Here is a 26,629-nt window from a genome sequence, read left to right as displayed (position 1 = left end):
GGTGCCAGAACAATTTTCATGGGTAACAGGGCAATACCCTGCATTGGAAATTTTATATATATACACACACACATATATATGTGTGTGTGTATATATATATATAAAGGGAGGGAGAAAGAAATGGAAGAGTAGAAGGAAAATATGCTAAAAAATCCAAAACAAAACAAAAACACTGACAATAAACCACTTGTTAAAAAGTGATTTCAATAAAGGCTTCAAAACGCAAAAGTAATTTTCTGGTAAGAACTTCAAGTACTATACATCAGAAAGTGTAAAACTGTTTCAAATAGGAAAAATCTACAACCCCCCCAAAAATGGAAACTAGGAGAAATTGTGTCCCCCAAATATATCCAATAGTGCAAGACTTTTCCTCAAACATGGAAGACCTCATTCATGGGAGGAAAAAAAACAGATTCAATTTTATTTATATTGCCCGGTACATTAAAAAACAAAATGTGCATCATTTGTTACTTTACTAAACAGCAAACGGTTTCATATAGAACCAGTCTGCTACTATGTCAAGTGCATTTTTTGTTTTTACTACAATAGAATGGAGAAGTCTTCCATGCTAACAAGCAGCTTTAAGTGGTCACACTTATTTACCCACCTCCTAGCTTGAAACATCAGAAACTGGTCAATACTAAATGCTCCAAGCATAAAACTGGATATCTTTTGCCATAGTTGTGGTTTACTGTAACTTGCTATACAGACAGACAATCCAGCAGCTACAAACTTTGCTCACAGATTGTTTAGAGATTCATGTAAAAATAAAAGATGTCGTCCCAGACTTAAATTCAGAGCCACTCGGGTGCTGACATCAGTTCGATAATTGTGCAAAATGAATGACAGTTCCCTGCCCCCCCAACCCCATAGAAAATGCAAACACTTAAGAGCTGCTGTTCTTTTCTCTGAAAATTGCAGTATCCTCACTTCATGTTTACTTGCTGTTTATGGACTCTGCTTTTAAAATGTTGCTAAAAATGTATATTAAGTTGACTGACTTTTCCAAGCACTTCTCAAGTGATATGCTTCACCGTTCACATTTATGCTAAGAGAAAAGTCAACAAGAGATTTACTCAAGTAACTGACTTCCTCCTTCCCTCTCCCTCCCCAACACACAAGACTCACTCCCACAGAGAACACAAAATTGTTAACTGAACAAGGTATATAATATGCTAGTCAATTTTACTGATTTTAAAGATACTGCAATTTTTATACACTTCAATGATTTTCAATATTTTGCAGCTGTTTGGCTTTGCAGCACAGCAATTCATACACTATACTGTACAAAATTACCAGCAAGACTGGAATGATGTATTAATAGAAGGCACCATCATGCTTATTACATTACCAGAGAACAAAAATACAGTAAAGACAATTTTCACTGTACACAGCTTAAAGAAAGGAAAAGGGGAGGAGGAGTGTGTTGAGCAGCCAGCCATCCCTGTACTGAAGAGGGGCAGGTAGAAAAATCTTAGATATGGAGCTACTAAATCTGGTCTAATATTCAAGACCATAGCATTTGAAGTTCTGATTTTTGTTACTTAGTTCACAACTAAATGATTTCCTTCTGGAATATACTGTAGTCTTGTTAAGGTTTATGTGTACACACGCTGGTCACAGCAAACAGATAAAATGCCCTCATCATTTCACAAACTACTTTCTACTGGAAAAAAAGATGAAAGAAATTTTTCCCCTGTTGCCTCCTGTTGCAGATGTCAATGTTAATGAGTTCAAAGTACCCATTAGTGCATTTTGATGAGTGCGTAACAGTTTTTGTTGGTTTGTATTTTGGGGGGGAGCCAAGAAAAAAGGCAAGATTCTCCAATTGCACAAATTGCACTAATTTTGTTTCCAACATTAATAGGCAGAAACAGTAACACTTAAACAAAATGTGCAGCAGAGGATTTTTTGACTCAAAGGACCTGAATTCAGTTGGGCATGTCCTTTTAAGTTCATTTTGTTGTAGATAGTTTAACATATGGTCATTTCTCAGTCCTTAAATCTCCAAGTCTAGATTTATAAATTAATGTGAGTCCTGTCGTGAAATTGGGGAAATAATGTCCACCTCAATTTAACTGATAACCAAAAGATGTTTTCACATCAAAGAAATGATCAAAAAGGCTGTGTCACATTCCAAAGCCAAAAAAAAAAAAAAAAAAAAAACCAAGAATGCAAACACGATGAATTATGTACCACTGCTGCTAAGACTTTGCCAACAGTGGAGCTTCAGCGACGCTGTCCTGTGAAGCGACCTTCCATTTGCCCGGTTCCTCTCCCAGAGCCAAGTTTTTGTGCCATGCCGCCTCTTGGAGGAGGTCCTCTTCCATCTCGGTCACGCATCATTCCACCACCCACTATTCCACGTGGACCACCAGGACCGCGATCATTGCGCCGAATATCCCTGCGATCATCACCACCACCTCTGGTTTCTCGCTCTCTTGCAGCTCTTGTTTTTTTCTCTTCCACATTTAAACGCACTTCCCCTCGAAACATAATTGGCTTTAGGGGAGAAAAAGATTTACAGGGGCAGGTTAGACAGCAATAGTAATGTATTTTCTTTCATACATTAGAAATATCTAAGATAAAACTCCCACAAAATTCTTAAAATGGAATCTATTCCAATCTTTTCCCCTCAAATCTCAGGCTTAAACTACTAGCATGTCTTTACTCTCTGCATAAATGACCATTTAATGAACTGTTTTAAGCTTTAATAATTGCCATGGTTTTAAAAAACACTAAATATTATACACAAGAAAAATAATTAAATCTTTAATCTTACATCCTTTAAGTTACTTACTTTTGCAATTAAGATTCTCTGAACTGGTTCAGAATCATCAAAAACCACAAAACCAAAATTTGGAAGCTTTCCTCCAACACCCTTGGTATTGATGCGAAGTTCTACAACATTTCCAAAACCTGTGAAAATAAATATTACATCAAGGTTATTTTAACAGAAAGCTTGGAAGACTTTAATTGTCCAGAATGGACTTTTTTAACTTCCCTGTTTCATTTTAAAATTAAAAGGTACAGGCTAGCCCTCCCTGGTGGCGCAGCGGGTTAAAGCACAGCACTGAGAATCTGAAGCCACTTCCGTATGAGTTCGATTCCCGCCTGCCGCCTGCCCTGGAGGAGACCACATGGTGAGGCAGACCTCTTCTGACCCACCCGCTGCTCCCCTCAGCAGTATACTTCGTCGATCTGCCTGTTCTGCTCCCCACTCTGTCTCTGGTGAAGCCTCTCACCGCCCCTGAGCCTCTGGCCTGTACCCCAGTTCTGTATGAATAAATAAATAAATCTTTAAAAAAAAAAAAAAAAAAAAAAAAAAGGTACAGGCTGCTATACTGAATAACTACTATGGTATATTCAGATACAGATGATTTACCTAAGATGCTTGTTTGGTTACCTTTCCGCAACTTATCAGTTTTTGAAACGCTATCTGAAGTTTTAGAAAAACAGTATTTTTTAATTTTCATTTGCCAAGTGAGTTTCAATAGAAATTTAAGGCTGAGTCCTCCAGTGCTTTCTCCTAGCTTACTGAACCAGTTCAATCCACACTAAGTACAACTGCTACAAAACAATGTAGTCTTCTCTCTTCTGATCAATTAAATTGATTGCTACAATATATATATTATTTAAAAATTATGGGAAAAGCTGAAGACTTCTGCTCATCTTTAAAATACAGAAAAATGTATCACTTACTCATGAAAAACTCTTTCAGTTCATTTTCATCAATATCATGTGGCAAGTTACCAACAAAAAGTTGATGACTATCTGGATAGCGAATTATTCTACGGTTGTCAGATTCATTCTGTTCGATGTCTCCTCTGCCTGATAAAAAGAAATAGAGTAGATATTTAAGAAATCACACTCTCTCAATATTCCTGTTTTAGTTTAATGAGATAGTGAGCTGCTGAACAAAGGTGGTTAGTAAGGTTAGAAAACAACACGACTTACACTATATAAAGTGAGGGACTGACTAGGTCCCTTCTTTTAGATCTACTGGTCTAGTCATATGAAAGTCAAAAATTAACAGTTATTCTTCCTTAACCAAACTTTTGCAGTCACATCAAATTGGTTTCAGATACTGAGGTATACTTGTAACAAATGCTATTTAAGTATTTTAAAATTTACAGTGACAATATTTGATTACATATTACAGCAGTATCAGTAAATTTACTAGTAGTATATCTCACTTCACAGCATTTTACACATACACAAATCTGATCTGATTTTCCTAATAACACAATAAACAGCATAGTGAGAAAAACAAGACATCATAAAAGAAAAATTCATGTAATGACTGAATGGCATTAAGATAATCTCATAACTTAAGGGTCATATCTGAACTCCAACTCAATCAATGACAAAACTAGGACAAAATCTCTAGCTCCAATCAATCCTTTGTTTAGTAATTTGTCACTTATATTTACTTTGGTGGAATAAGAATTCCACTTTCTAAATTTGATGCACGGTATGTCTCCCACCTCTATCCAAAAGCAATTTAAACATGTCTATAGAATTCAGATATATATATATATATATAATACACACACACATATTTGTATTAGCTAACAACAGAAACAAGTCAAAAATTATGGCAATCACTTTAACACCTATGATAATCAAAATAAGAAGAATCAGGGTGTGCTTACTGTTTATCTGTGAAGAGATTAGCATGCTAAGGAACAGCAGGTTATTTTGATTACCAATAAAATCTGTCTCCAAATTCTTCTACATTTCCCAAGTACATGTCTCTATAACTTGTCAATGAGTCCTTCCCTAAAAACTGTCTTACCCCAAGACTATGTTTTATGAAAAGGGTTTATACTGTAATGTATAAAATACATTACAATAATTTAAAGCTTAGTCTCCCAACTTTTCAAGGCCTAAATGATATATGAGATGATATATGAGAATTATAGATATATAAATGATATATAAGAATTATAGAGGGGGCTGACTCACCTGGTCTTGGCCCTCTAGGAGGAAAGCCAGGTCGTTCTCTAGGTCGCTGTTCACGTACACGAGGTGGCTGAGATTGAACTTCTGGCTTAGCTTCAACTCTCGGCTAAAACGCAAGGGGAAAAAAAAACACATTAAAAAAAGAAAAACCACATTCCACAGGAGAAATATTAACTAAAGCAACTACAACAAGATACTAGCAAGCCTAACAGTAATTTTAAAGCTTCGCATGTTTTCAACATAGTGTCCTATGTATGTGAAATTTATTTTTATAAAGATATTCTGTACCAATCTAGGACTGTAGGGTAGTTTTGTCTTTCCACTCAAAGTTGTATAACTCAAAATAAGCTGCTTTTTAAAATTACATTTTCCCCCAATAATTACATCCATACCAGACAGCATAAAAGGTACTGCTACAAAAATCACAAAAATGTAAGATGAGCCACTGTATGTAAATGTTTACACAAAATAAAAAGCCATATTTATCTTAGATAGGTAAGAAATATTAGTAGATAAGAATATATTATCCAACTTGCTACTCTTCAATGTCCAATAACTTCTAACCCCAACCCACAAATCAATCTTGAAAATCAGACTTTGAAAGTTAAAAATAAGCAGTTTACCTTACCCTAGAGTCTAAAATTACTACCTTTCAGTTAAAATGCACATAAACTAAAGAGAGGAACACGAATATCTCAAGGAAGTCCTCTGGTTCTGTATTGTTCTTCTGTAAAGTGTGCATTTACCGAAGGACTGACCCCAACCATTTCCCTAAATTGTGCCTGAGGGGGAAGGTGTATAGTTGTTTAAAATGTTCTATGACATTTTAAGATGCCTTCCAAAGTTTCTAACTGAAATATTAAACAAATGTAATTAGAATAACTATTTTAACATAAAATAACATGTTATCTGCTATAACATAATGGCCTATACAGTACCCCCAATTTCTTCAGGCTGTCTACTGACCAAATATTTAAGGCCCAAAGAAGAAACAAAACATAAATGTCTTCAAAAGATGATGGAAACACTCAGCAGGATATAAAAAACCATCAGAAACTTAGTAATTTCAGGTTTGTCTTTATGGTTGATCATTTCTAAGGACTCAATCTCTTTCATAATCTAATGATGGGATAATATGATTTGCAAGAGAAAATTATTTCACCCACTGGAACCAAAAGGTATGTTAATTTCTATACTAGCAGTTTTTAATAGGTTTGCCTATCTCTTTCCAAATTGTTTTCCTACATGTAGGTGGCCCCTTTCCCTCAAGGTATTGCTTCCCATGTTCTAGAATTTTGCTGGTTAAAAATTAAAATTTATTTTCTCCAGTTGTTTTCAATTATTCATATGTATATATCCCATATAATAGACCATATCTAATTTCTACACCACTCTGCTAACCAAGCACACTGTCATCACACAAAGATGTTCAGTTTAGTTTCTTTAAAGTTAATTTAGTTTTTTGCTGTCTAACCAAAACCATGAAGGGGACCGCTCTATGCCTGACAGGAGGGGAATTTGTTATAGTTTTGAAACCACTGCTATTTGTATTTTGAATTAACATTATATAGTCATTTGACACAAAATGTGATGTCTGAAAAGCCAGTTATTTAGAAATTTCAACTAAGGGGCTCTAATAAGCACTACTTTAGCATGAATATAAAGCAGATGGATATAATAGTTAAAGAAAAGGTATATTGTATTCAGGTCTGGTAACGCTAAAGTATTAGAAAATGAATAAAAACAGCAGATATACATTTCATTTTAAAAAATCTCTTTAAGAATTTTAGATGACTTCTATTTAACTATTAATCAAAGCACTTGAGGCACCCTGGCTGACTGATTTAAATTGTTTTCCAAACACCAAAACAAAAGTAACCGTTAAGTTGTAGAATAAAAAGTTCCTAATTATCCTTTAAGGATTTAAAATTTAAAACAAATTTAAATAATTTTCTAACACGTTAACGATCCATTCAATGACTAACAGACCAGACTTTTACTAGATATTTGATGATGTTGATGCCAAAATATGAGAACAAAAATCTAATACTCCTTTCAGTAACCAATTTTTATCAGCAAAACCAGCTGCACTCTTACAAATCTTCAGGCTCATTTTCATGATTAGAGATATTTATTATGAACATTAAAATGGTTAAAATACCACATCCCATTTTAGGAACTAAAGCTAGCTCCATGCAATGACATATTACTTCAGGACCTTAAACTAATTCCATGCCACCAGAAGTGTGCTACATGAAAAAATCCCACAAATGAAGAATATGAAGTAAAATGGAACCATAAAATAACAACACATATAACCACAAAAAAAAAAAACTCATAAAACAAGTTCTTCACTGAATAGAGGCTAGTTGAATGAACTAATCAATTTCCAGACAAAATGTTTTTACCAAGAACCTAAACTTTCCCACATCTAAATGAAACTAAACCTTCCTACATCTAAGACTAGCTGTAAATCTTTTATCAATAATCTATACTAAAAGTGTTATAGGACGATACTACACCAAAGTCACTAAATCAAAATTAAAGTTTATTTAATCAAGTGGAAAAATCATAAAATCATTCTAAATATAACCTAAAGATGCAAAAAAAACTTTTAAAGTATACATTATACTTAAAATTTGTTTAAATAGGAGGGGTGGGCTGGCAAATACAGTATAGTCGCCTACAATCTAAAAATTAACTTCAAAACTTAAATTCCTTTCACCCCTGGGCAAGAAGGTAGATATACTGAAATTTAGGCATGCTTTAAAGATAGTAATCGTCTCTGATCTGAAGCAATACAAATCGTCCAAAGGGCTAAATAAATCCATAGGCTTACCAGCCCTACTATTAATATAGCTATCTGACTTTGTATGAGGTACTGTAGGCCTCAATTTTCCTATTTTTATATAGATGTAATAATAAAACCAACTCTCACATAGTGGTTGTAAATTAAGAATATAAAGTACCTTTTGCACAACTATGTGTTACATATTAAAAGCATAATAAAAATGACCTATTTTAGGTTTTAAAGCTATTAAGTAATAACCCGAAGGATTCCAAATGCAAATATGAGATTTCAAACATTTCAAAAGAAAAACCAGAAGTGATATCAGGTCATCAGATGAAATGAAAAGTATAAGCAATACCTGGCAAATTAATTTAAAAAATGAAAATCTGTTGGTGACCTGAGGTTAATTACCCGATTATTTCCTAAACAATAGGTATTCTACTACTGTGTAGCTGATATACCAACACCAAAAAGATTATATTTACTAGCTATTTTTGTAATATCAGAAGTTTCACTGTTTAAGAGCATGTAAAAGGTACAAATTTATGTGCACTAACCACTTTAAACATAAATTTTCTAGTGGAATAAAATTTGACTCAAAGTCTAGGGAAAAGAACTGAACACTCTTTATGCCTATAAACTTTTAACATTACCTATAAACATATTAGGTAGCAAATGTTTATTTTCAATGTTTTTGAAAAGCTCTGAAATGGCAGATGAAAAACAGACAAAGCAGGATACTAGAATGATCAGTTAAGGTGAACACTACAGTCGTAAGTTGGTACAGGCTTCAATTAAACTGTGTGAAACACTTACAGACTGAGAGCTTAGTGTTTTTTAAAAAAGGAAAGTTTTAAAACAAAACAATTGTCTCCTTATAATGCCACACTACTTTGTGTCTTTCCAAATTTCTTCCCTAAAATATTTAATTTTAAAAAGGAACATGTTTTTGTTGTTTTCAGAAGCCTTTTAAATGACTATGTATACATGTATATTGGTAGAACCAACTTATTCTGTATTTCACACACCCAAACCCCAAATAACACCGATGTAGATGATGAATGGTGATTTGGCATTTAACGTGGGTGCATTGACATTTAATACAATTTTTTAAATTTAATGCATAATTTATGATTGACTCATTTTTAAAAGTATGAAAAAGATAAGCATTTGGCAATGTAACAAGGATACAATCCAATGTGTTCACAGATTGGTTACCTGTGAGACTGGTGCTTTAACATGGGGTGGAATTCCAGAGGAAGAAACAGTACCACTAGGAGGCAGGTTTTTACTGGTCACTGAAGCCCAGGAGAAAGCCTGCAGGAAATGCAACAAACCTAGACTACTAATCATGGAAAACCACCAACATTCCTACAGGGAAACTTCCAAATATATATTTTGTTTTCATTTCTAAGCTATTGCTCTATAGTGAAGGATTCCTAAATGAAAGGCACACACACACATGCCAGTCTATGTGCCAGATTTCAAAATCTCATTATACAAGATTATTTATCACTATTTTGTCTGAACTACTAAATAAAACCACAAGCAATTTCCTACAAGCTCTAAATAGAACAGCAAGTGGCAACAAAACCACTAACAACTACACAAGATAGAAAAATCTGAACCTAATAGAACCAATTTCTTTTAGGAGAAGATAGGGTGTGTCATGGTGTTAAGGGGAGAGGGAGATGAAAGGAAAGAAAAGAGCACTAGCTGGAACCATTAAAAGACATTCACAAATTGAACAAGGAATCTATCTGCTCCTCTTGCTACCCAAATATACTTTAACCTACTTTACAGAAAGATAAAGATGTCTTAGGTAGGCTTAAAAGATACAATCTCTGGGTGTTACTCATCTTTCCAAGATAGTTTAATTGGTGTAGAAAGGAAATGTTCCCATTTAAAGCAGAAATGTCTATAAATAATAAAAGGCCAACTTGTTTGAATTGGGAAATTATGACTCCTATTGTATCAGCGCATAAAGAGCTTAATACACAATGGAAGAGCAACTCTCAGCTCTATAAATGTATTTGAATAATTTCAAGTAAGATGCTAAATATTGCATACAGACAAGGATGCATTATAAATTTCCTTTAGGGATATTTTCTTCGAGGGGTTGGGGGGGAAACAAAGGAATTTCCTCAGGATTACAAAAACCCCACAACTTCCATATACATCAAAATATAGTTTACTATATTAAACAATTTAACATATTAGAACAAAGGTCATGCTTCATTAATAGTACCAAATATGAAAAGTGTGATGTTACAGGTCTGAAAAGTTCCTCTGATCTAACCTTTGGTGGTTCTTGTGGCAGAGAAACAGGTTCAGCAGGGGGAGGAGAAGTAGATTTCTCCTCTAATTCTTCTAGATTCTTCTCTTCCACTTGGGGTTTCAGCTCTTCAGTCTTTGTTTCAGATTCTGGCTCAGGTTCAGGTTCATGAGAGGACTCTTCCAAAGGTTCCTCTATGCCATTACTACAATAAAATATTTTGTTCATTATTCAGTAAGTGAAATGATCAAGTTCAAATAAAATTCATCACTTCCTAACCTAAAGGGCACAATTAGTAATCCTGTTCTGTATCTATAAGCTGTTTTGAAGCAAGTTAACTGGAAAGCAGAAGGGAATAATACTCTCAGGCAGCAATTTTTTAATTCCACCATTTAAAAACTAGATTACTAAATTATTATTTACTTTAATGCTAACCACAATCCCACACTTATATAAAGTGCTTACTTTCTATAGTTTCAAACTCTGCATTATCAGCCAATGATCAGTATTAGGTCAATTTTTGAGTTAAATAAAGTAATTCTTCATGTATATAGTAGCTATCAAAACTGGCATGTTTGGTGGCTTTATTAAGAAATTCATCCCTTTCCAACAGTAACTCTAGAACAAAACCACCTTTCAGTACATTATAGTTGAAACCAAACATATTACAAAGAGCATTCTTACGTCACAGGATGAGCTTCATAGTAACCACTGTTGGTGTTTTCTTGCACAGGTTCTGGAGATGGTTGCCGTTCTTCTTGTTCCTCTTCTACTTCATCTTCTGACTCTAACAACAGTAATTATAGCACACATCACATCTGTTTTTAAGCAGCCTCACACTAAGTTTCTGATTTGCATATTTTTAGTATATTAAAAGAAGAGATGATAGTAAAAAACTGGCACAGTTTTTATAAAAGCAGTCAACTGTATAATTCCCTGTTCTCTCAAAAAACTTTAGAGTAAAAGTAATATGAAGTTTGGTTATTTGTTGGACTCTTAAAAAAAAAAATCTTAAAAAATAGAAATGGTAGAAAATACATGCTATCAATGTCATTACCTTAGTTTCCTTTATTTTGATAAAAGGGGGGGGGGAAGCCATTAACCAGAACAGGGAACATATGGAGTGAAATGGGAAAATCAATTCAAAAAAATTATGGTATAGTCAAAAAATTAACAGCCAACAAACTTACAAGTGAGAAGAGCTAAAAAAAAGTTTTGATTAGCTACAGAGACTGATATTGGGGCAAACTTTTTCTGCCTCATTTTTACATTAATTCATAATGAACAAGTCTTAAAACAAAGGAAGGGAAAGGGAGTTTAACAAAGTTGTAAGAGACAGACAAATTTCTGTTGTTTTATACTTTTTTTGTATGATATGAACCATTCTACCTTGAAAGCAACCTCACCTTCATCAAGTTCTGGTTCAGAATCACCAAATACTTCATCTTCATAACGAAACATATCATTGTGAACATAAAACTTATTTGGAACAGATCCCTATAGCAAAATAACATACAAATATCGCATAAATCACTTTTGGCATTAAAAAAAACAACAACAAATTACACGGCACATAAATTTTCAATTTTAGTATTATAGCAATGTAGATTTGATATAATTTCCAAAGTTGAAAATACCATATTATATAAACTACAAAAAAAAATTGACTAATAGAAAAGAAACAGGACAAATTAAATAGAATTTTCTCATTTGAGTAAATGAAGACTATTAAATACAGATTTATCATTGTTTTATTTCTTGTATTCTATCTATAATCTCAATCATCTATTTACATACTGTATTGGTACTATACTAATCAAAGCATTCACATACACACCCAGTGCTCAAATAAACTATACCAACAAAATACAATATAGGTCCAATACAAATTTCTCAGAAATAGCTACATGTGTTTCTAAACATGTAGGAAACTCCTAGGACACTTCCACTAGATAATAACTGTCAAGTAAAATCATGTTAAGTGAAAGAAATACTTACTTCAGGAGCCAAAACAAAGGTTTGCATAAACTTCCTCTCTGGCTGTCCACTGTTAGAAAGCAAACCCATGACCTGGACAACAACTCCATCACTCAATGTTGCATGAGCATCCACATGACGAATTTTAGTATGACATTCACTGAAGTTCAGAGATAATACTTTGTGGTGTATATCCTTCATTAGAAGATGAAGAAGGAAGAAATCCAAACTTTAATGCTACTGCATCAGAATACAACAAACCTTCACTGATGTCCTTACAACTCTAGAATATTAACTACTTAATGTTTCTGTCTCATTTGAATACACTCTACCACCCTAAGCATATTGCCAAACTAATGTCCCCAAGCCATCATTATCAAGATGTCATCCCTCTATACATGAAAACATAATGGGTGTCTCATATTATGTGATAATCTGTGATTTTATATAGCTTTTGCTCACTCTTTTGCATTTAGCCTTTTGTCATTCTTACAGATTTTGTTGATGACCCCTGAACTCATGCCTACTTTTCTTTATAGCTTTCAATAATGCCATTTCTTCTACTTTCAATTTTCTCTAGTTTGGTAAAGTCAAATCCTACATTTCAGAGTATAGCAGAAATTCTATGTCCTCTACAAAGTACTAAAAAGCATATACTTCTGTACATTCCAAAACAAAATGTGGCTTTGTATAAACTTAATAGTCTGACTAAACTGTTTAGGTATTAAAATACAAAGATGAAATCATGTCAAAGGAAATTTATATTATTTAAAAAAAAATACAAATATGTAAAAATCCTATATTTTCTTTGATTCCACCCCAATGTTACCACCACGTTTCACACAAAATCAATGTTTTTAGAACTCACAGCACATCTGACAATTATTAAAACAAAAATCTTAGTTATATTGAATAAGCATATTCAAATGAAACCCACAGGCACGTAAAAAGCCCATTTTTCAAATTGCTATCTAACACACAACAATCTTAAAAATACATGAAATTGATACTTACATTTTGGCCATACACAGCCTCCTGGGGTTTTCCACTAGCATCTACTCCACCGTGTACATAAGAAGAATTCCTGCCATAAAACCTATAAAACCATTAGTAGCGATTAACATTCAGTTGTCAAGAGAAATCTAACAATGGACCTAGTTTCCAGGTTATGCTGTCACTAGTTCTATGAACTTGAGCATGTTACCTAAGTTGTTTCCTTGTTTATAAAACAGAACAGTAACTGCCTCACAGAATTATTAGATGGATTAAATGATTGACAACATAAACTTACTACTGTGTCCAGCAAACTTTATATGCTTTCAGTCATTAGTTAGTATCATCATACCTATTTTTGTTAACTGAAAAAAATTCAAATACATTATAAATACTGATGCTGTAGTAATGTACCTACTTTCCTTTCAGATCCAAAAAAATCAGTTATCTAGTTTTATTTGAGAATCAGACTTCCAAACAATAAGGAATTCCAAAAAACAAATTTAAAGTGAAATAATTCAGCGACCAACTAGAAAAATCTTTATTACTCCAGCATCTAATTTCTCATTAATATCTTTATACTGCTCTTTAAGCACATAGTAAATTTGTGTTTTTCTGTTACTACCTAAAGCATCAGAATCAATCTTTTTAAATTAAAGTTATCAAACCTGAAAGTTAACTTTTTTTCATAGAGAATTCAGCTCCTACTGTAATAAAACACTAAGACTTTTTCTGTGTCAACTAATGTTCCCAGTACGTTATATGTATGGATTTATTTTAACATTTCTAAAACAACCTCATGATTTTAAGCACTATAATATAAAGGAGCAAAGTGAAGTTCAAAAGAGGCTGATTTAACTCCCCTGAAATTACAGCTAAGACATGAACCCAGACAGCTGGCTCTGAATCCATGTTTTTAACAACCATCAACATTTTTAAGTTTACATTATTTTTTCTCATGTACTACTAGCAAACATATTAAACTGTTAACAGTTTTATAGAGAACAATCAGGAAACATGTATAAGAAAAGCTTTAGAAATGAACATTTATCAATTTAATTTCTAGAAACTTATTCCAAGGAAATAACTAGAAAGGTACACACATATACATGTGTAGGGTTGTACAAGACAGTTTTAACAAGTGAAAAATTACAAACTATGTTTTCTCTAATAGAAAAATTGGTTACACATACTAACCGGTTTGTTATTATCTGAATGATAGTAGAAAGAGATTCACATTGCTGTACTTTGTGTCACTACAAAACCTCCCTAGTTAAAAATGTTAAATATGGTGTGAGTACAATGTGAAAAGACTAAATTCAGATAATGAAAGGCACCATTAATGTCTTCTCTCTTCAACCTCTCTCATAGACACATTTAAAAATAGTGTATTTTTATAATTAGAAAAACATATAGCTGTTTGGAGGATTTTTTTTGGTAGAAGGGGTGTTACTTACATATAAATATCTATTGGAATAACAGGGACTACTACATATGTGTAACAATTTATAGTATACTGCATGCTTGTAACTTTGACCTACAGATAAAAGACTGCACCTTTCAAAAGGAGAAATACCAGATAGTTTCACTCACAGCAGAGTATAAAGGACCAGGGGCGAAAATAATAATAATGAACAACTATATACTAGAGACATTTTACCGGGGTAGAGTAAAGAATGGGGTCAGAAGTGGGGAATGAAGTGGGGGGAAGTGTTCTGAACTATGGTGATGACACACTGGTGATTTGGTGATGGAAAGCCCACAAGGATTACAACTGAGATGGAAAAAGGCACAAAATGATGTGAAAAGAAAAAAGACTGTGTCTTTCAAAACCACTTGATGGGTTCACTTATAGGAGGAATGTAGGCGCTCCAAATAAGAGAACAGGGAAACAAAAATAATCATAATAAAATAAAAGCCAAAATTAACAGGCAACTATAAACCAGAGACACTCTGCTGCAGGGGAGGAGGGAGTTGGATAAAAACAGGAGAGGGAAGAGCACCAGGGACTATGGTGCATAGGTGAACTGGTAGTAGGAATTTCACAGGATTGTACCCAAGATGATAAAGCATACATACATACATCGTGTAAAAATCAAGAATGACGTAAACACACACATACACACACACAAAGCATGTCTTTCACACATTAACTGGTGATTACTTATTCATCCTTAACTCAAGTAACTACAGTGCTCTCATACTTGCAAAGCCTTATCTTCTATCTGCTAAAATATACATTAAAAAAATTAATAGTAACAATATAAATCAATTTCAAGCTCTGTTTAAAAAAAAAACTTACAGATGCCTACCTTTTGCCAGTAGTAAACAAGGCACTTGCAGTTTTACCAAGAGATACCATTTTAATTACAAAAGATTTTTATATTGCTTTAAGAGCATGAAAAGATGATTTAAGATGTTTTAAGCCAGTAATTTCAAATTATAGATGGGGCTCCATGAATTAGTCAAGGCTCAAGTTTTTGTTTTTCATGAAATATAAAACACAGAGCACATACTTGTGTAAATGTATGTATTATTTGTAAATATGCTCTATCATGGTATTAATGGCATGAGGTGAAGTTTTTCTCAGTTTAGATTTCATTCAAAAAATATGAAAAAACCTGATTTCAGTTATTATTTTAATGGTCAAAATATTGGTTTAATGATGTCTACAAAGATATTGTCATAACATGAGAAGACAAGGCAAAATATATGCATCATATTAAAAAAATAAAAATACCAGATACATTTAAAGTTTACCTGTGTAAATATTCTGGAGCTTTATTCAGTAAAGTATAATATTGCCTCACAAACTCCCGCCCTACAAGCAGCGGACTGGGCTTCTCCATAACCATTTCTTTGCTGCACAATGTCAAATGCTAAGGGAGTAAACACAAGAATAATTAACTATTAGAGGTCATCTCTGAAAATCTTTATGTGATAAATAACTTGTAGCCATAAAAATAAATAAAGTTTCATATCTTTTATGAAAACAGAAGCAAAATAATGCAGTTCTAGCAACTACTGTAATCTTAACATTTGCATCGTCCCTTTGTCACCATTTCTTGTGCTCTCTTCCCCTCAAAACAGGGAAATAACCACTATTCTTCTTTCTAATTCCCAAGAGTGTTCAATGCTGCCTCAGAATATGAATGCCATAACTCTTTCCATTAAAGTACCTTTTGTCTTTGCAGCCCTACCATTTTAAATCCCTGGTTTTGTCCTTGTCAGTTTCCTTGAAAACAAGTCAAAGGACCCAAGTCAGGACTTGGATATTATATCCTCTTGACAAAGTACTTGTCTCTGCTCTGTATTCTCCCTTCTTCCAAAGATTAATTTCACCATTTTCGAAACGATAACCTTTAAAAATCAACTGAAGGGCCCTCCTTGGTGGCGCAGTGGGTTAAAGCACAGCACTATGATGAAGTGATCCATAGCCACTTCAGCATAAGTTTGGTTCCTGGCCAGGGAGGTGACCCACACTATGTAGGTCACCTCTCCTGACTCTCCTGACCTGAATGCTGCTCCCCTCAGCAGTCGATCTACCTGTTCTGTTCCCCCTCTGGTCTCTGGTGAATCTTCTCACTCCTCCACCCCCAAACCTCTGGCCTGTACCCCCGTTCTTGTATGCATAAATAAACAAATCTTTAAAAAATACATAAAAATCAACAACAGGTGGTAGTGCCAGGGTGTGTGGGTAGGCCAAACCCCCCGCACACTCACCCCCCACAACCAGTCAATATAAATCTAGCAGTCAGGGATAAATACAGATTTTTTAAAATTGCTGCATGTCTTTCCATTAATTAAGCATCTAATTACATAACAGGTACTGTTTATGATAAGAGGGAGGCCCTAGCATACAAAAACAAGGCTCTAATCCTCAAAGTATAATCTGTCATGGATATAAACAAAGAGGGGGAAAAATGGCTTAGATATTAAGAAAAAGTGACTCTAAATTGAAATCTTAATATAATGCAGTATGACCATAACCTTTACTTATTTAAAATAATCCCTTATATGGCTATTAAAGAACTCCAGAACAATCAAAATTAAAATATTAGGATTTGGAGAGAAGAGAGAAAACAAGGCATTCATTAAATATAAACACAGAAAAGCAAGCATCTTTTCCTATAGCACTGAAAAGCACTGGGGAGAAAAGAAACACCTCACAATATCTAAGGGTGTCTCTACTGGACAAATCTGTACGTGTTTTAAATTTTTGCTTAGCAAACTTTTTTTTAAAGATTAATTTATGTGCACAAGAACTGGGGCACAGGCGAGAGGTGCGGGAGTGAGAGGATTCACTACAGACAGAGTAGGGGCACAGAATAGGCAGATCCACTGAAATACTACTGAGGAGAGCAACAGACATGTGGGTCTGCCACACCATGTGGGTCACCTCCCTGGCTGGGAATTGAATTTGTGCTGCAGTGGCTGCAAAACACCTCATAATGCTGTGCCTTAACCTGTTGCACCACCAGGGAAGGCCCTTAGCAAATTAATTTCAACGTAGGTTTTCTTTAAACAAATAATTCCACAGCCAAAGACAGTCCATAAAATCATCACAAATGTGACAATTTTATTTATTTATTTAAAAAGATTTATTTATTTATGCACACAAAACTGGGGTACAACCAGAGTATACATGCAAGGGCAATGAGAGGATTCACCAGAGGCAGAGTGGGGAGCAGAACAGGCAGATTGATGAAGTACACTATTAAGAGGAGTAGTGGGCGGGTCAGGAGAGGTCTGCTGAGCCATGTGGGTCAGCTCCCTGACTGGGGATCGAATTCATGCAGAAGTAGTTTTAGCTTTTTAGTGCTGTGCTTTAACTGGCTATACCACCAGGGAGGGCTTAGTTGTGACAATTTTAAATTAAAAAATCAAGGTCCAACCATTGTGGAACCTACAATAAAAAAGCAGTTTTATACAGTTCTGGTGACTCAGAATTCAACTTTTCATTCAATGTTCTATTCTTCTATTTCCCCTTTTATAATGTCTTGAAATTCAATCTCATCCTACCAAAAAACCTCCAAATTTGTTCATAATTTTTTTATATAGTTCTCACTTGCTTTCAAAAAGTTAATTCACTGCTTCTGGTGGCAAGGTCAAGGGAAGAAGCAACGGCAAGATGACCCTGATTCAGACCCAAGAAGCAGGCAGGAAATGGACAAGGAACATAAGGATTTCAAACAACAAAAGCCCAGAAATTGCAGTATTCAAAGTGAAGGCTATCTGGAATGATATCCTGCCACTGGTGGATTTAATAATGTGGTAAAGCGTTAAGTTGCTCCTTATATCTATCTAGGGGTCTGATGACCCTTAATTCCATTCCTGTTTAAATCCCGGAAGTTTCTGCTATAACATCTGTTATCATATCAGTATTTTTTAGAGGTTGTTGTATATTTAAGAGTAAATTTTGCATTGAAGAAAAAAAATAATCACCAGTAGTTCATCTGCAATTTAGTTTCTCAACCATTTCTTCCTTAGCTGTGGAAAGAGTAAACCCAGCCCAAAATCCCACCATTACATTCTTCAGTCTGTTTTACACAAATTCTATACCACCTCAATTAAACCAACTTATGAAAAAATTCAATTCACAGCAGAATCATTTCAGGTGCTGTTAGTTTTCTTCTCCAACCTAAAAGTCAACAAGGAATTACAAGCCTTAATACATAAAAGGACTCTCATCTGCCACATTTATAGTTAACAAAACTAAACAACAATAGTTATCTTTTGAAAAAACAGGGAAAGGTGAAGAATCATTGTAAAAATCTTAATAAAAATTAAAAACCTGGTGGCACAACAGACTAAAGCACAGCACCATGAGGTTATCTGAAGCAGCATGAGTTCCGTGGCTGGGGTGGGGGTGGGGGGGTGGGGGCGGTGAGTGACCCACATGGCATGAAAGAACTCTCCTGACCCACCCACTGCAGCGGTGTTTCTGTGAATCTGCCTGTTCTGCTCCCCACTCCCTCTCTGGTTAATCCTCTTACCCCCCACATCTCTGGCCAGTCCTTGTATGCATAAATAAATAAATCTTTTTTAAAAACGAAAAACTTGGGCCCTCCCTGGAGGCGCAGCGGGTTAAAGCACAGCACTGAGAAGCTAAAGCCACTTCCACATGAGTTCGATTCCCGCCTGACCCGGAGGTGACCACATGGCGTGGAAGACCTCTCCTGACCCGCCCCCTGCTCCCCTCAGCAGTGTACTTCGTTGATCAGCCTGTTCTGCTCCCCAATCTATCTCTGGTGAAGCCTCTCACCGCCCCTGAGCCTCTGGCCTGTACCCCAGTTCTGTATGTACAAATAAATAAATCTTAAAAAAAAAAAATGAAAAACTTATGCACGCTTTAATATTCTACCAACTGATTTTAAAATACTGAGTTGCTGGAAGACATGACATATTTTTGAAGTTGAAGAGGAAATTGAGGAAGGATGGAAGATGGAAGCCAGGAGACCTGAAAAAGGCACATGGAGCAGAAAGGTAAGTGAAGAAACTGAGTTTGCTTTTTGGTACTGGATGGGTTTATACACAGATGTGGGTGAGAAACCCGTGGGGAGGTTAACAATGCCAGCTTTTATCTTGATTTTGCTCCTCCTATACCAGAACTGCTGTACTCCTTGTATTCCTTTCTTATAAGTTTACCATCACAAGGTGCCTTAGACTTGTGGCAGGCTTTGGGGCCTCAGTGCCCTGCTCCGGGCCAACCCTGTCTGTCTGGGCATTTACCCACAGGGGATAACTTCAGATGCTTCTTTTGGAAACTACATTCTTCCCCTTTTCTGTATCGCAAATCAACTGTATTAAAGTTTGTATACACTAGAGTATATTTTGTCTTGATGTGATAGACACACAACCTACTTAGGCAGATTTGGGGGTCCTGGGGTACCCCTCTCCCTGCCCTATAACGATATTAAGACATGGAAGATACTAACTTGTCCTCTGAATAAAATAATTCACAAAACACACAAAACATTTTTCTTCTAATCATTAACGACAGAAAAACTACCAGGGATTGTTCTGAACTTGAGGATAATCTTATTTCCCTCCTTCATGTAAGTACATGTTTACCTAATCATATTTTACTATATATAATGTAGGAAAAGTACAGTGCATACACTCCAGAGCAAAGAAAGCTCAAAATATAGTAAAGAATTTTGTGACAGTCTGAAAGACTTCAAACTGCGTACCACCTGTGCAATCACTAAATTATGATGGTCAGGATACCATCGATTTAGGTCAGAAAGACAGGCAGTGAAGGCAACTTTAACTGATTCTTCAATATATTAATTATTAACGTAAGTAGCTTGAATAGTGAACTTCTAATGGTAAATGTGTTAAGGAAATGCTGATCCGGTAAAAGCCTAAGTAAAGTAACTACAGCAGGTTATGCACTACTTTTTAAGGTATGGGGAGATCCCACACAGAATGGTAAAACTTAACTATAATATACAGATCAATTACTTCTTTAACATAAATGATTTAAAGTGACTAAGAATTTAGATGATTAAGGGCCCTCCCTGGTGGCGCAGCAGGTTAAAGCAGAGCACAAGGAAGCTTAAGCCACTTCCACCTGAGTTCGATCCCTCCTGCCCGGGAGGTGATCCACATGGCACAGCAGACCTCTCCTGAGCTGCCCGCTGCTCCCCTCAGCAGTGTACTTCGTCGATCTGCCTGTTCTGCTCCCCACTCTGTCTCTGGTGAATCTTCTCACCCTCCACATCTCTGGCCTGTATCCCAGTTCTGAACGAATAAATAAATAAATCTTTAAAAAAAATTTTTAGATGATTAAACTTGTAGTTGATGTAAATCAACTACAACAACCAGAAAGAAAGTAGAGGCGGGAGGGTGAGCAACCTCACCACTTTTACTTTTTAATGCTGATGATCTGTTTTACTCTATTGCCATCTTCCCCATCTTTCCATTTCCTCCCCAGAGAAAGGAAATTAACAGTTCAAAAAGTAAAAAATCTAGCAAGATAATTGCAGGAAATAAGGCTTAGAAAATTGAGTAATGTAACATTTGCATTTATAATTCATGCAGTCAGTAAAAAAAGTTGAGAGCAAGGACAAAAAAGCAAATTACACACTCAGAATAAATGTGATTACAAGAATTTTGCCACTTTCATTTTTCACAGCAAAGTATTAAAAAAAACACTAAAATTTAGCTATCAAACCTCTGAAAATGGAGTGAGAAAAATGTTTTATCAAAGGCCACAAAACAATTATGAGCTCTTTGGATCTTAATTCCCTAATTTAAAGATTGAGAATTGATTTCTGGCCAAGCCTACAAGACCATACAGTTCAACAAAGATGGCCAAGACTGAAAAACAATTATACACAAAAAGAATCTTCAGAAGGTTGTTATATTTACCCAGATACCAATATGATTATATTTGGCTTCCCTTGCTATTTACAGATCCCTGGGTTACTTCAGAGATCATCCTAATTCTCCAACTCTGCTCACTTAAAATCTCTGCATCTTCATCAACATTCTGTTATTCATTCCTGTTTCTTAAAATGCTCCCTCTTCAGGGCCCTCCCTGGTGGTGCAGTGGGTTGGAGCACAGCACTGCAAAGCTGGCCCTGGCATGCTTCAATGGAGTTCGATCCCCAGCCCTGGAGGTGACCCATATGACATAAAAGCCCCTCCTGCCCAATGCTCCCTTCAGCAGTGTACCTTGCCAGTCTGCCTATGCTGTTACCCACTCTGTGGTGAATTCTCTTCCTGCCCCTGCACTTCTGGCCTGTACCCCAGTTCTGTAGGCATAAATGAAGAAAATCTTTAAAAAAAAAAAAAAGCTTCCTCTTCATTTATCTAAATTAATTCCTGAAATACACCTATTTTAGCTCTCACAGGAAATTGCTCTATATCAAATGTCACCATTTTTTTCTGAAAAATTTCTTAGTACTCATCAAAAGTTGAGTGAAAAAAAAAGAAAAACCAAGGCAGAACTAAGAAAGTCATACTGAACTTCATGTTCTATTATATGTTCTAATTTACTGAATTTCGAAATAACTATTGTTACTGTTGTTAAGCAAAGTTATCGCCTTCTTTTCATTCCTGATTAAAACTTCAGTTTTTAGTTATGTACCTTTATGTGTGTGTGTGTGTGTGTGTGTCTACCATTTAAAGTTCAATGAATCACTAGTATGGTGGGGTTGTCCCAAAGCAAACAATCTCAGACTACCTTAATAGAGGCAATGTATAAAATAGGCTGACAGTTCTATTTTGATTCGCGTTAAGTTAAATTACTTATACTAGTAAATGCAAATTATAGGAAGGTAGATTTAAGTTCGAGAAAATACAAGAACAACCAAAACAAAGTTACCATATCAACTGCCAGTGGCTGCAGGTATTCCAGTGATAAACAATTTAGTGGAAATTTAGCAATAGTATGTTAGCAGCAAAGTTAAATTAGGGATCTCCAGCATTAGGATTCTAGAAGCCTATTCTACATGAACTATCAGCATCTTGCCTCCTACACCTATACACATTCCATCACTTCCTATCTGTAAAGACTGAAGTCTATGTGTTCATTTGGGTCCAGTTAAAATATTGTCCCCTGAAAATCTTCCCTGTTCCTTAATAATTATCAGTTTTCTTGGGAGTCTATCAAGGCACTTTCTAAATCATATTCTACCTTAAATTTCTCACAGTACATTTCTCTCTTTCCTATTTCTAATCCTCTTCTCTATTTCCCGCTCAAACACTGTAATGTGAACTGTCCCTTAAATGATTTTTTTGGGGGGAAGTACTCTCCTGAGTACTCTTACCTTTCTGCATTATCACTGTTGACCACTCCTAACTCTTCTGTATTTTTATGAGGCAACTTTTTCTCATCCAAATACAGAAATACTTAAGAGTCTATCTTCTAACCTGGCAATTTCAGGTGGTCTAAGACCTTCAGTTCTCAAATCTACATAAATTTGTATCTCATCTCCACAGTGAATATACAATAAAATCCAAACACCTGCATTCAGTTTGAAGTTAAAGGCCCCCTACAGAAAGTTTGACATTTGGTGACCTAACCAACATTTCAGATTCATCTCAATTATTTACATATTACCTCTTCAACAAATCTGCACTCTGAGAATACTATACCACTCACTACCACTAAATCTCTGTTCTGCAATTTTCGTTCTTTTGGCCCTAGTTTACTTCATTTGATCCAAGTTATGTAGATAGTTGGGACATCACAAATACATTCAATAGCTATTGAATGCCTACATACATGTATGGACCAGAAGAAACCTTCAAAGAAAAACAACGGTGAACTTGACAGACACAATTAGCAATTGAGAAGAAATTTAAAGCCCTATGAGAGGCAGATTCCTAGAAAAAAATTATTTAATGTGGTAACTCCAATGGTCCTATCACAAAGAACATATCACTTGAATTAAAACAGAAGCAGAAACTGGACATGTAGAAATTGGGAAAGTTAATATTCCAAGCTCAAAATTAAGAGAAAATCTTTAGTGTGTAACTATATCCTAAAACATTATACCATCAAATCCTTTCTCTATCCACACTGCAAACATCTACTGAAGGGCTTATTCCAGTTCTACCTGGCTTGTCTAGCTAGGTCCTTCAGGCAGACTGGATAATTTCTTCCTTTCATATTACAAATCTCTTCTTTAGAGAAGAGATTTAAAGCTTCACAAAAAATCTTTACTATGCACCAAGTTCCAGTAGTATATGTCTGTGTGCCTAGAAAACCCCTTTCTGGTTCTGAAACTTCTCTATGCTAATGCTGAGGGTAAGCCTCTAAGTGTTAGGCTTCCACTTGATGCTCAAGAAACATTCTTTGTAGTACCTACCATCACTTTGTACAAAACAAGATTAAAAGTGATTTGTTCAGAGGCCTCCTTAGTGGTGCAAGGGGTTGTTTCAGCACTAAAAAGCTATCCACAGTGACTGTAGCACTGGTTCAATCCCCAGACCTTTCCTGTCTAGCCAGCTGTCCCTCAACAATATATTACAGCCAATCTGCCTGTTCTGCTCCCCGTCTGTCTCTAGTGAATCCTCTCCCTCCCCATGTCTTCATCTCTGAAGAGCTGGCCTACACCCCAGTCTTGTATGCATAAATACACAAAATAAAAATTTAAAAATTTGTTCAATAAACCTCTGATATGAAAGACTTCTTAGAGAAACAACCTACTAAAATAAAGTAATAGTTAATAACAGAACTGCAAGGGGGGAATTCTAATAAATAAATGAATCAATTAAAATCATTAACCATGCAACTTTAGAATGTTTTTAAAGATCTACTTCACTACTTATATATAAACATATCTAGGTTTACACACTCATTTACATGAATATACACTACTCTTGCAATATCAAATTAGAATTTAGTTTTAAGATTAGTAGATTAGATTGAGGCCAAACAAATCAAGTACAGCAGTTTTAGCACAAAAAAATCTTAAGAAATTTTAGAAGTAGCTATAAAATTCATATTACAATAAGCCCACACATATATGGTTAATATACCTCCAAAGGTTGGAACAACTTGACCTCAACCTGTTAAAAACAAAGTTTGGGGGCCTCCCTTGGTGATACAAGGGGTTAAGTCTCAGCACTATGAAGCTATCAGCAGTCACTGCAGTATGAGTTCAATCCCCAGTCAATGAGCAGCAGACCTCTCCTGACCAGCCCAATGCTCCCACACAGTGGGAATACACAACAGTGTATTTAGTCAACCTGCCAGTTCTACTCCCCAGTCTGTCTCTGGTGAACCCTCTCACTCCCCTCCCCACATCTCTGGTCTGCACCCCAGTTCTTGTATGCATAAATCAATAAATCTTAAAAAAAAAGTCTGATCTATACCTTGCATCATACAAATATTACCTAAAAATGGACCACAGACCTGAATTTAAACATGAAACTAGGTTTCTAAAAGAAAACAGGGTGGAAACACAATTTTAAAATGGTCAAAGAAGGCCTTCCTGGTGGCGTAAGGGGGTGTTAAGTCTCAGTGTTATGGCCTGTGTTAGATCCTGGCCAGGGAGCTAACCCACATATGGAGCTAACCCAATTATGGTGCAGCAGACAGCTCTTCTATCCCCTCCACTGCTCCCCTCAGCAGAGTATTTCAGTAGATCCACCTGTTCTGCCCCCTACTCTATCTCTGGTGAATCCTCTTACCCCCTGCACCTCTGACCTACACCCTAGTTCTTGTATGCACATTTAAAAAAAAAAAATCTTAAAAAAATTAAATTGGCAAAAATTTGAATACAATAAGACATACACATAAGGGTGGCAAATCATCTCTGCATCATTCCTCATTAGGAAAATGCAAATTAAATTCATGACAGTCACTAAATACTTGTAATTATGGCTAATACTAAACTCTAAAAATACATGTTCACTAGGTTGGAAACAGCATGGTAGTTAAACATCCCACATTACCCTGCTTCAATTCACTTCTACATGTTTACCCAAAAGAAGTGAAACATATGCCCACAAAGACCTGTATGTTGTTTACAGCAGCTTTATTGCTAACTACTCAAAAACTAGAAACAACGACTAGGGATGAATGTATGAACAAATTCTGGTAAATCCATATATACTACTCAGAGACTAAAAACATTTTTTTAGATATATGCAGCACCATGGATGAGTTTCAAAAAAAAATTTTAAGGCTAATTAAGTTAATACTATGAAGTTATTCACTATACATAATGCAAAGCTATCGTGGTTAAATCGGAGCAGGGACAGCAAGAAAAAAGGAAATGACTATAAAGAAGCATGAGAGAACTTCTGAGGTAATGGATCTATCTGATATTTTGACTTTATGGTGGTGGTTTCATGAATGTATACTCTGTTCAAATCATAAAACTACACATGTTTAGATCTATTGGTACTCTGTAAATTTCGCTTCAATTTTTAAAATTTACAATACAATTATCTTCACTATGCCAATCTTTCATACTTATGAAGAATCTACCACATATCACACATAGAGAAATACTGTACTCTGAAATCAACAACATTCAAGAGTTTCCAAAAAAGGGACAATCTTTTAACTATGAGGTTAACATAAGTGAAAAAAACCCAAAAAGTATTTGATAAAATCAAATGTTGATGGGAAAATTGGCACAACATTTTGGGAACTAAACTCAGTTTTAATCAAATTAATTAAAAAATAATTGAACCAGCAATCCCACTTGTAAGATACATCACAAAGAAACCACCTGTATAACTGCACAAAGATGTATATTCAAGGTTGCCCATTTACACAAAAGAAAAATGTCAAAAGTTTAAATGGTCATCAAGAAAAAAATGATTTAATAAACTATGGTACAACTCCAAAACACAAAAATTATGCAGTTAGAGGGAATGTAACAAAAAATGTAAACAAAAAATACTTTCCACAAAAAAACAAGATTATGACCAAATTAAGCTTGGGGAAAGGCATGAAACAAAAAAGAAATATACAATATACATGATTTGGACTTAGTGGAAGAAAAAAAATTACATACCAATTCTTAATGCCATTAATATAACACTATATGGTTTTGAATATTTCAGAGTATATATTAATTTTGCAATTTTTAAACCATACTTAAATGCTCTCATTTACTTTTATATACATGTTATTGGTTAGAAAATGACTCTAGGAT

General features: G+C 35.1%; 1 protein-coding gene across 4 annotated transcripts in view; it reads right to left on the bottom strand.

The window, feature by feature from the left end:
• Positions 1-1,183: 1,183 nt before the first annotated feature.
• Positions 1,184-26,629, bottom strand: part of G3BP2 (GTPase activating protein (SH3 domain) binding protein 2) — a 72,962-nt gene continuing 47,516 nt past the window's right edge. For 3 of the 4 annotated variants that reach the window (XM_012724238.1, XM_004681205.2, XM_012724237.1), the window contains exons 2-12: positions 15,762-15,880; positions 13,023-13,104; positions 12,030-12,203; positions 11,438-11,528; positions 10,716-10,818; positions 10,056-10,236; positions 8,975-9,073; positions 4,969-5,071; positions 3,703-3,831; positions 2,801-2,919; positions 1,795-2,502 (exon numbers count right to left, since the gene is read on the bottom strand). In XM_012724238.1, coding sequence (XP_012579692.1) covers positions 2,230-2,502; positions 2,801-2,919; positions 3,703-3,831; positions 4,969-5,071; positions 8,975-9,073; positions 10,056-10,236; positions 10,716-10,818; positions 11,438-11,528; positions 12,030-12,203; positions 13,023-13,104; positions 15,762-15,856 — 1,449 coding nt within the window. In that variant the 5' untranslated portion in view covers positions 15,857-15,880 and the 3' untranslated portion in view covers positions 1,795-2,229. Of the gene's footprint in view, positions 2,503-2,800; positions 2,920-3,702; positions 3,832-4,968; positions 5,072-8,974; positions 9,074-10,055; positions 10,237-10,715; positions 10,819-11,437; positions 11,529-12,029; positions 12,204-13,022; positions 13,105-15,761; positions 15,881-26,629 lie in introns of all 4 variants that reach the window. The other variant, XM_004681206.1, reaches the window with a different exon arrangement.

Source organism: Condylura cristata, unplaced genomic scaffold (genome assembly GCF_000260355.1).
Source record: "Condylura cristata isolate star-nosed mole 26May11 unplaced genomic scaffold, ConCri1.0 scaffold00012, whole genome shotgun sequence".
Taxonomy (NCBI): Eukaryota; Metazoa; Chordata; class Mammalia; order Eulipotyphla; family Talpidae; genus Condylura; species Condylura cristata.
This window is presented reverse-complemented; position numbering and strand designations above follow the sequence as displayed.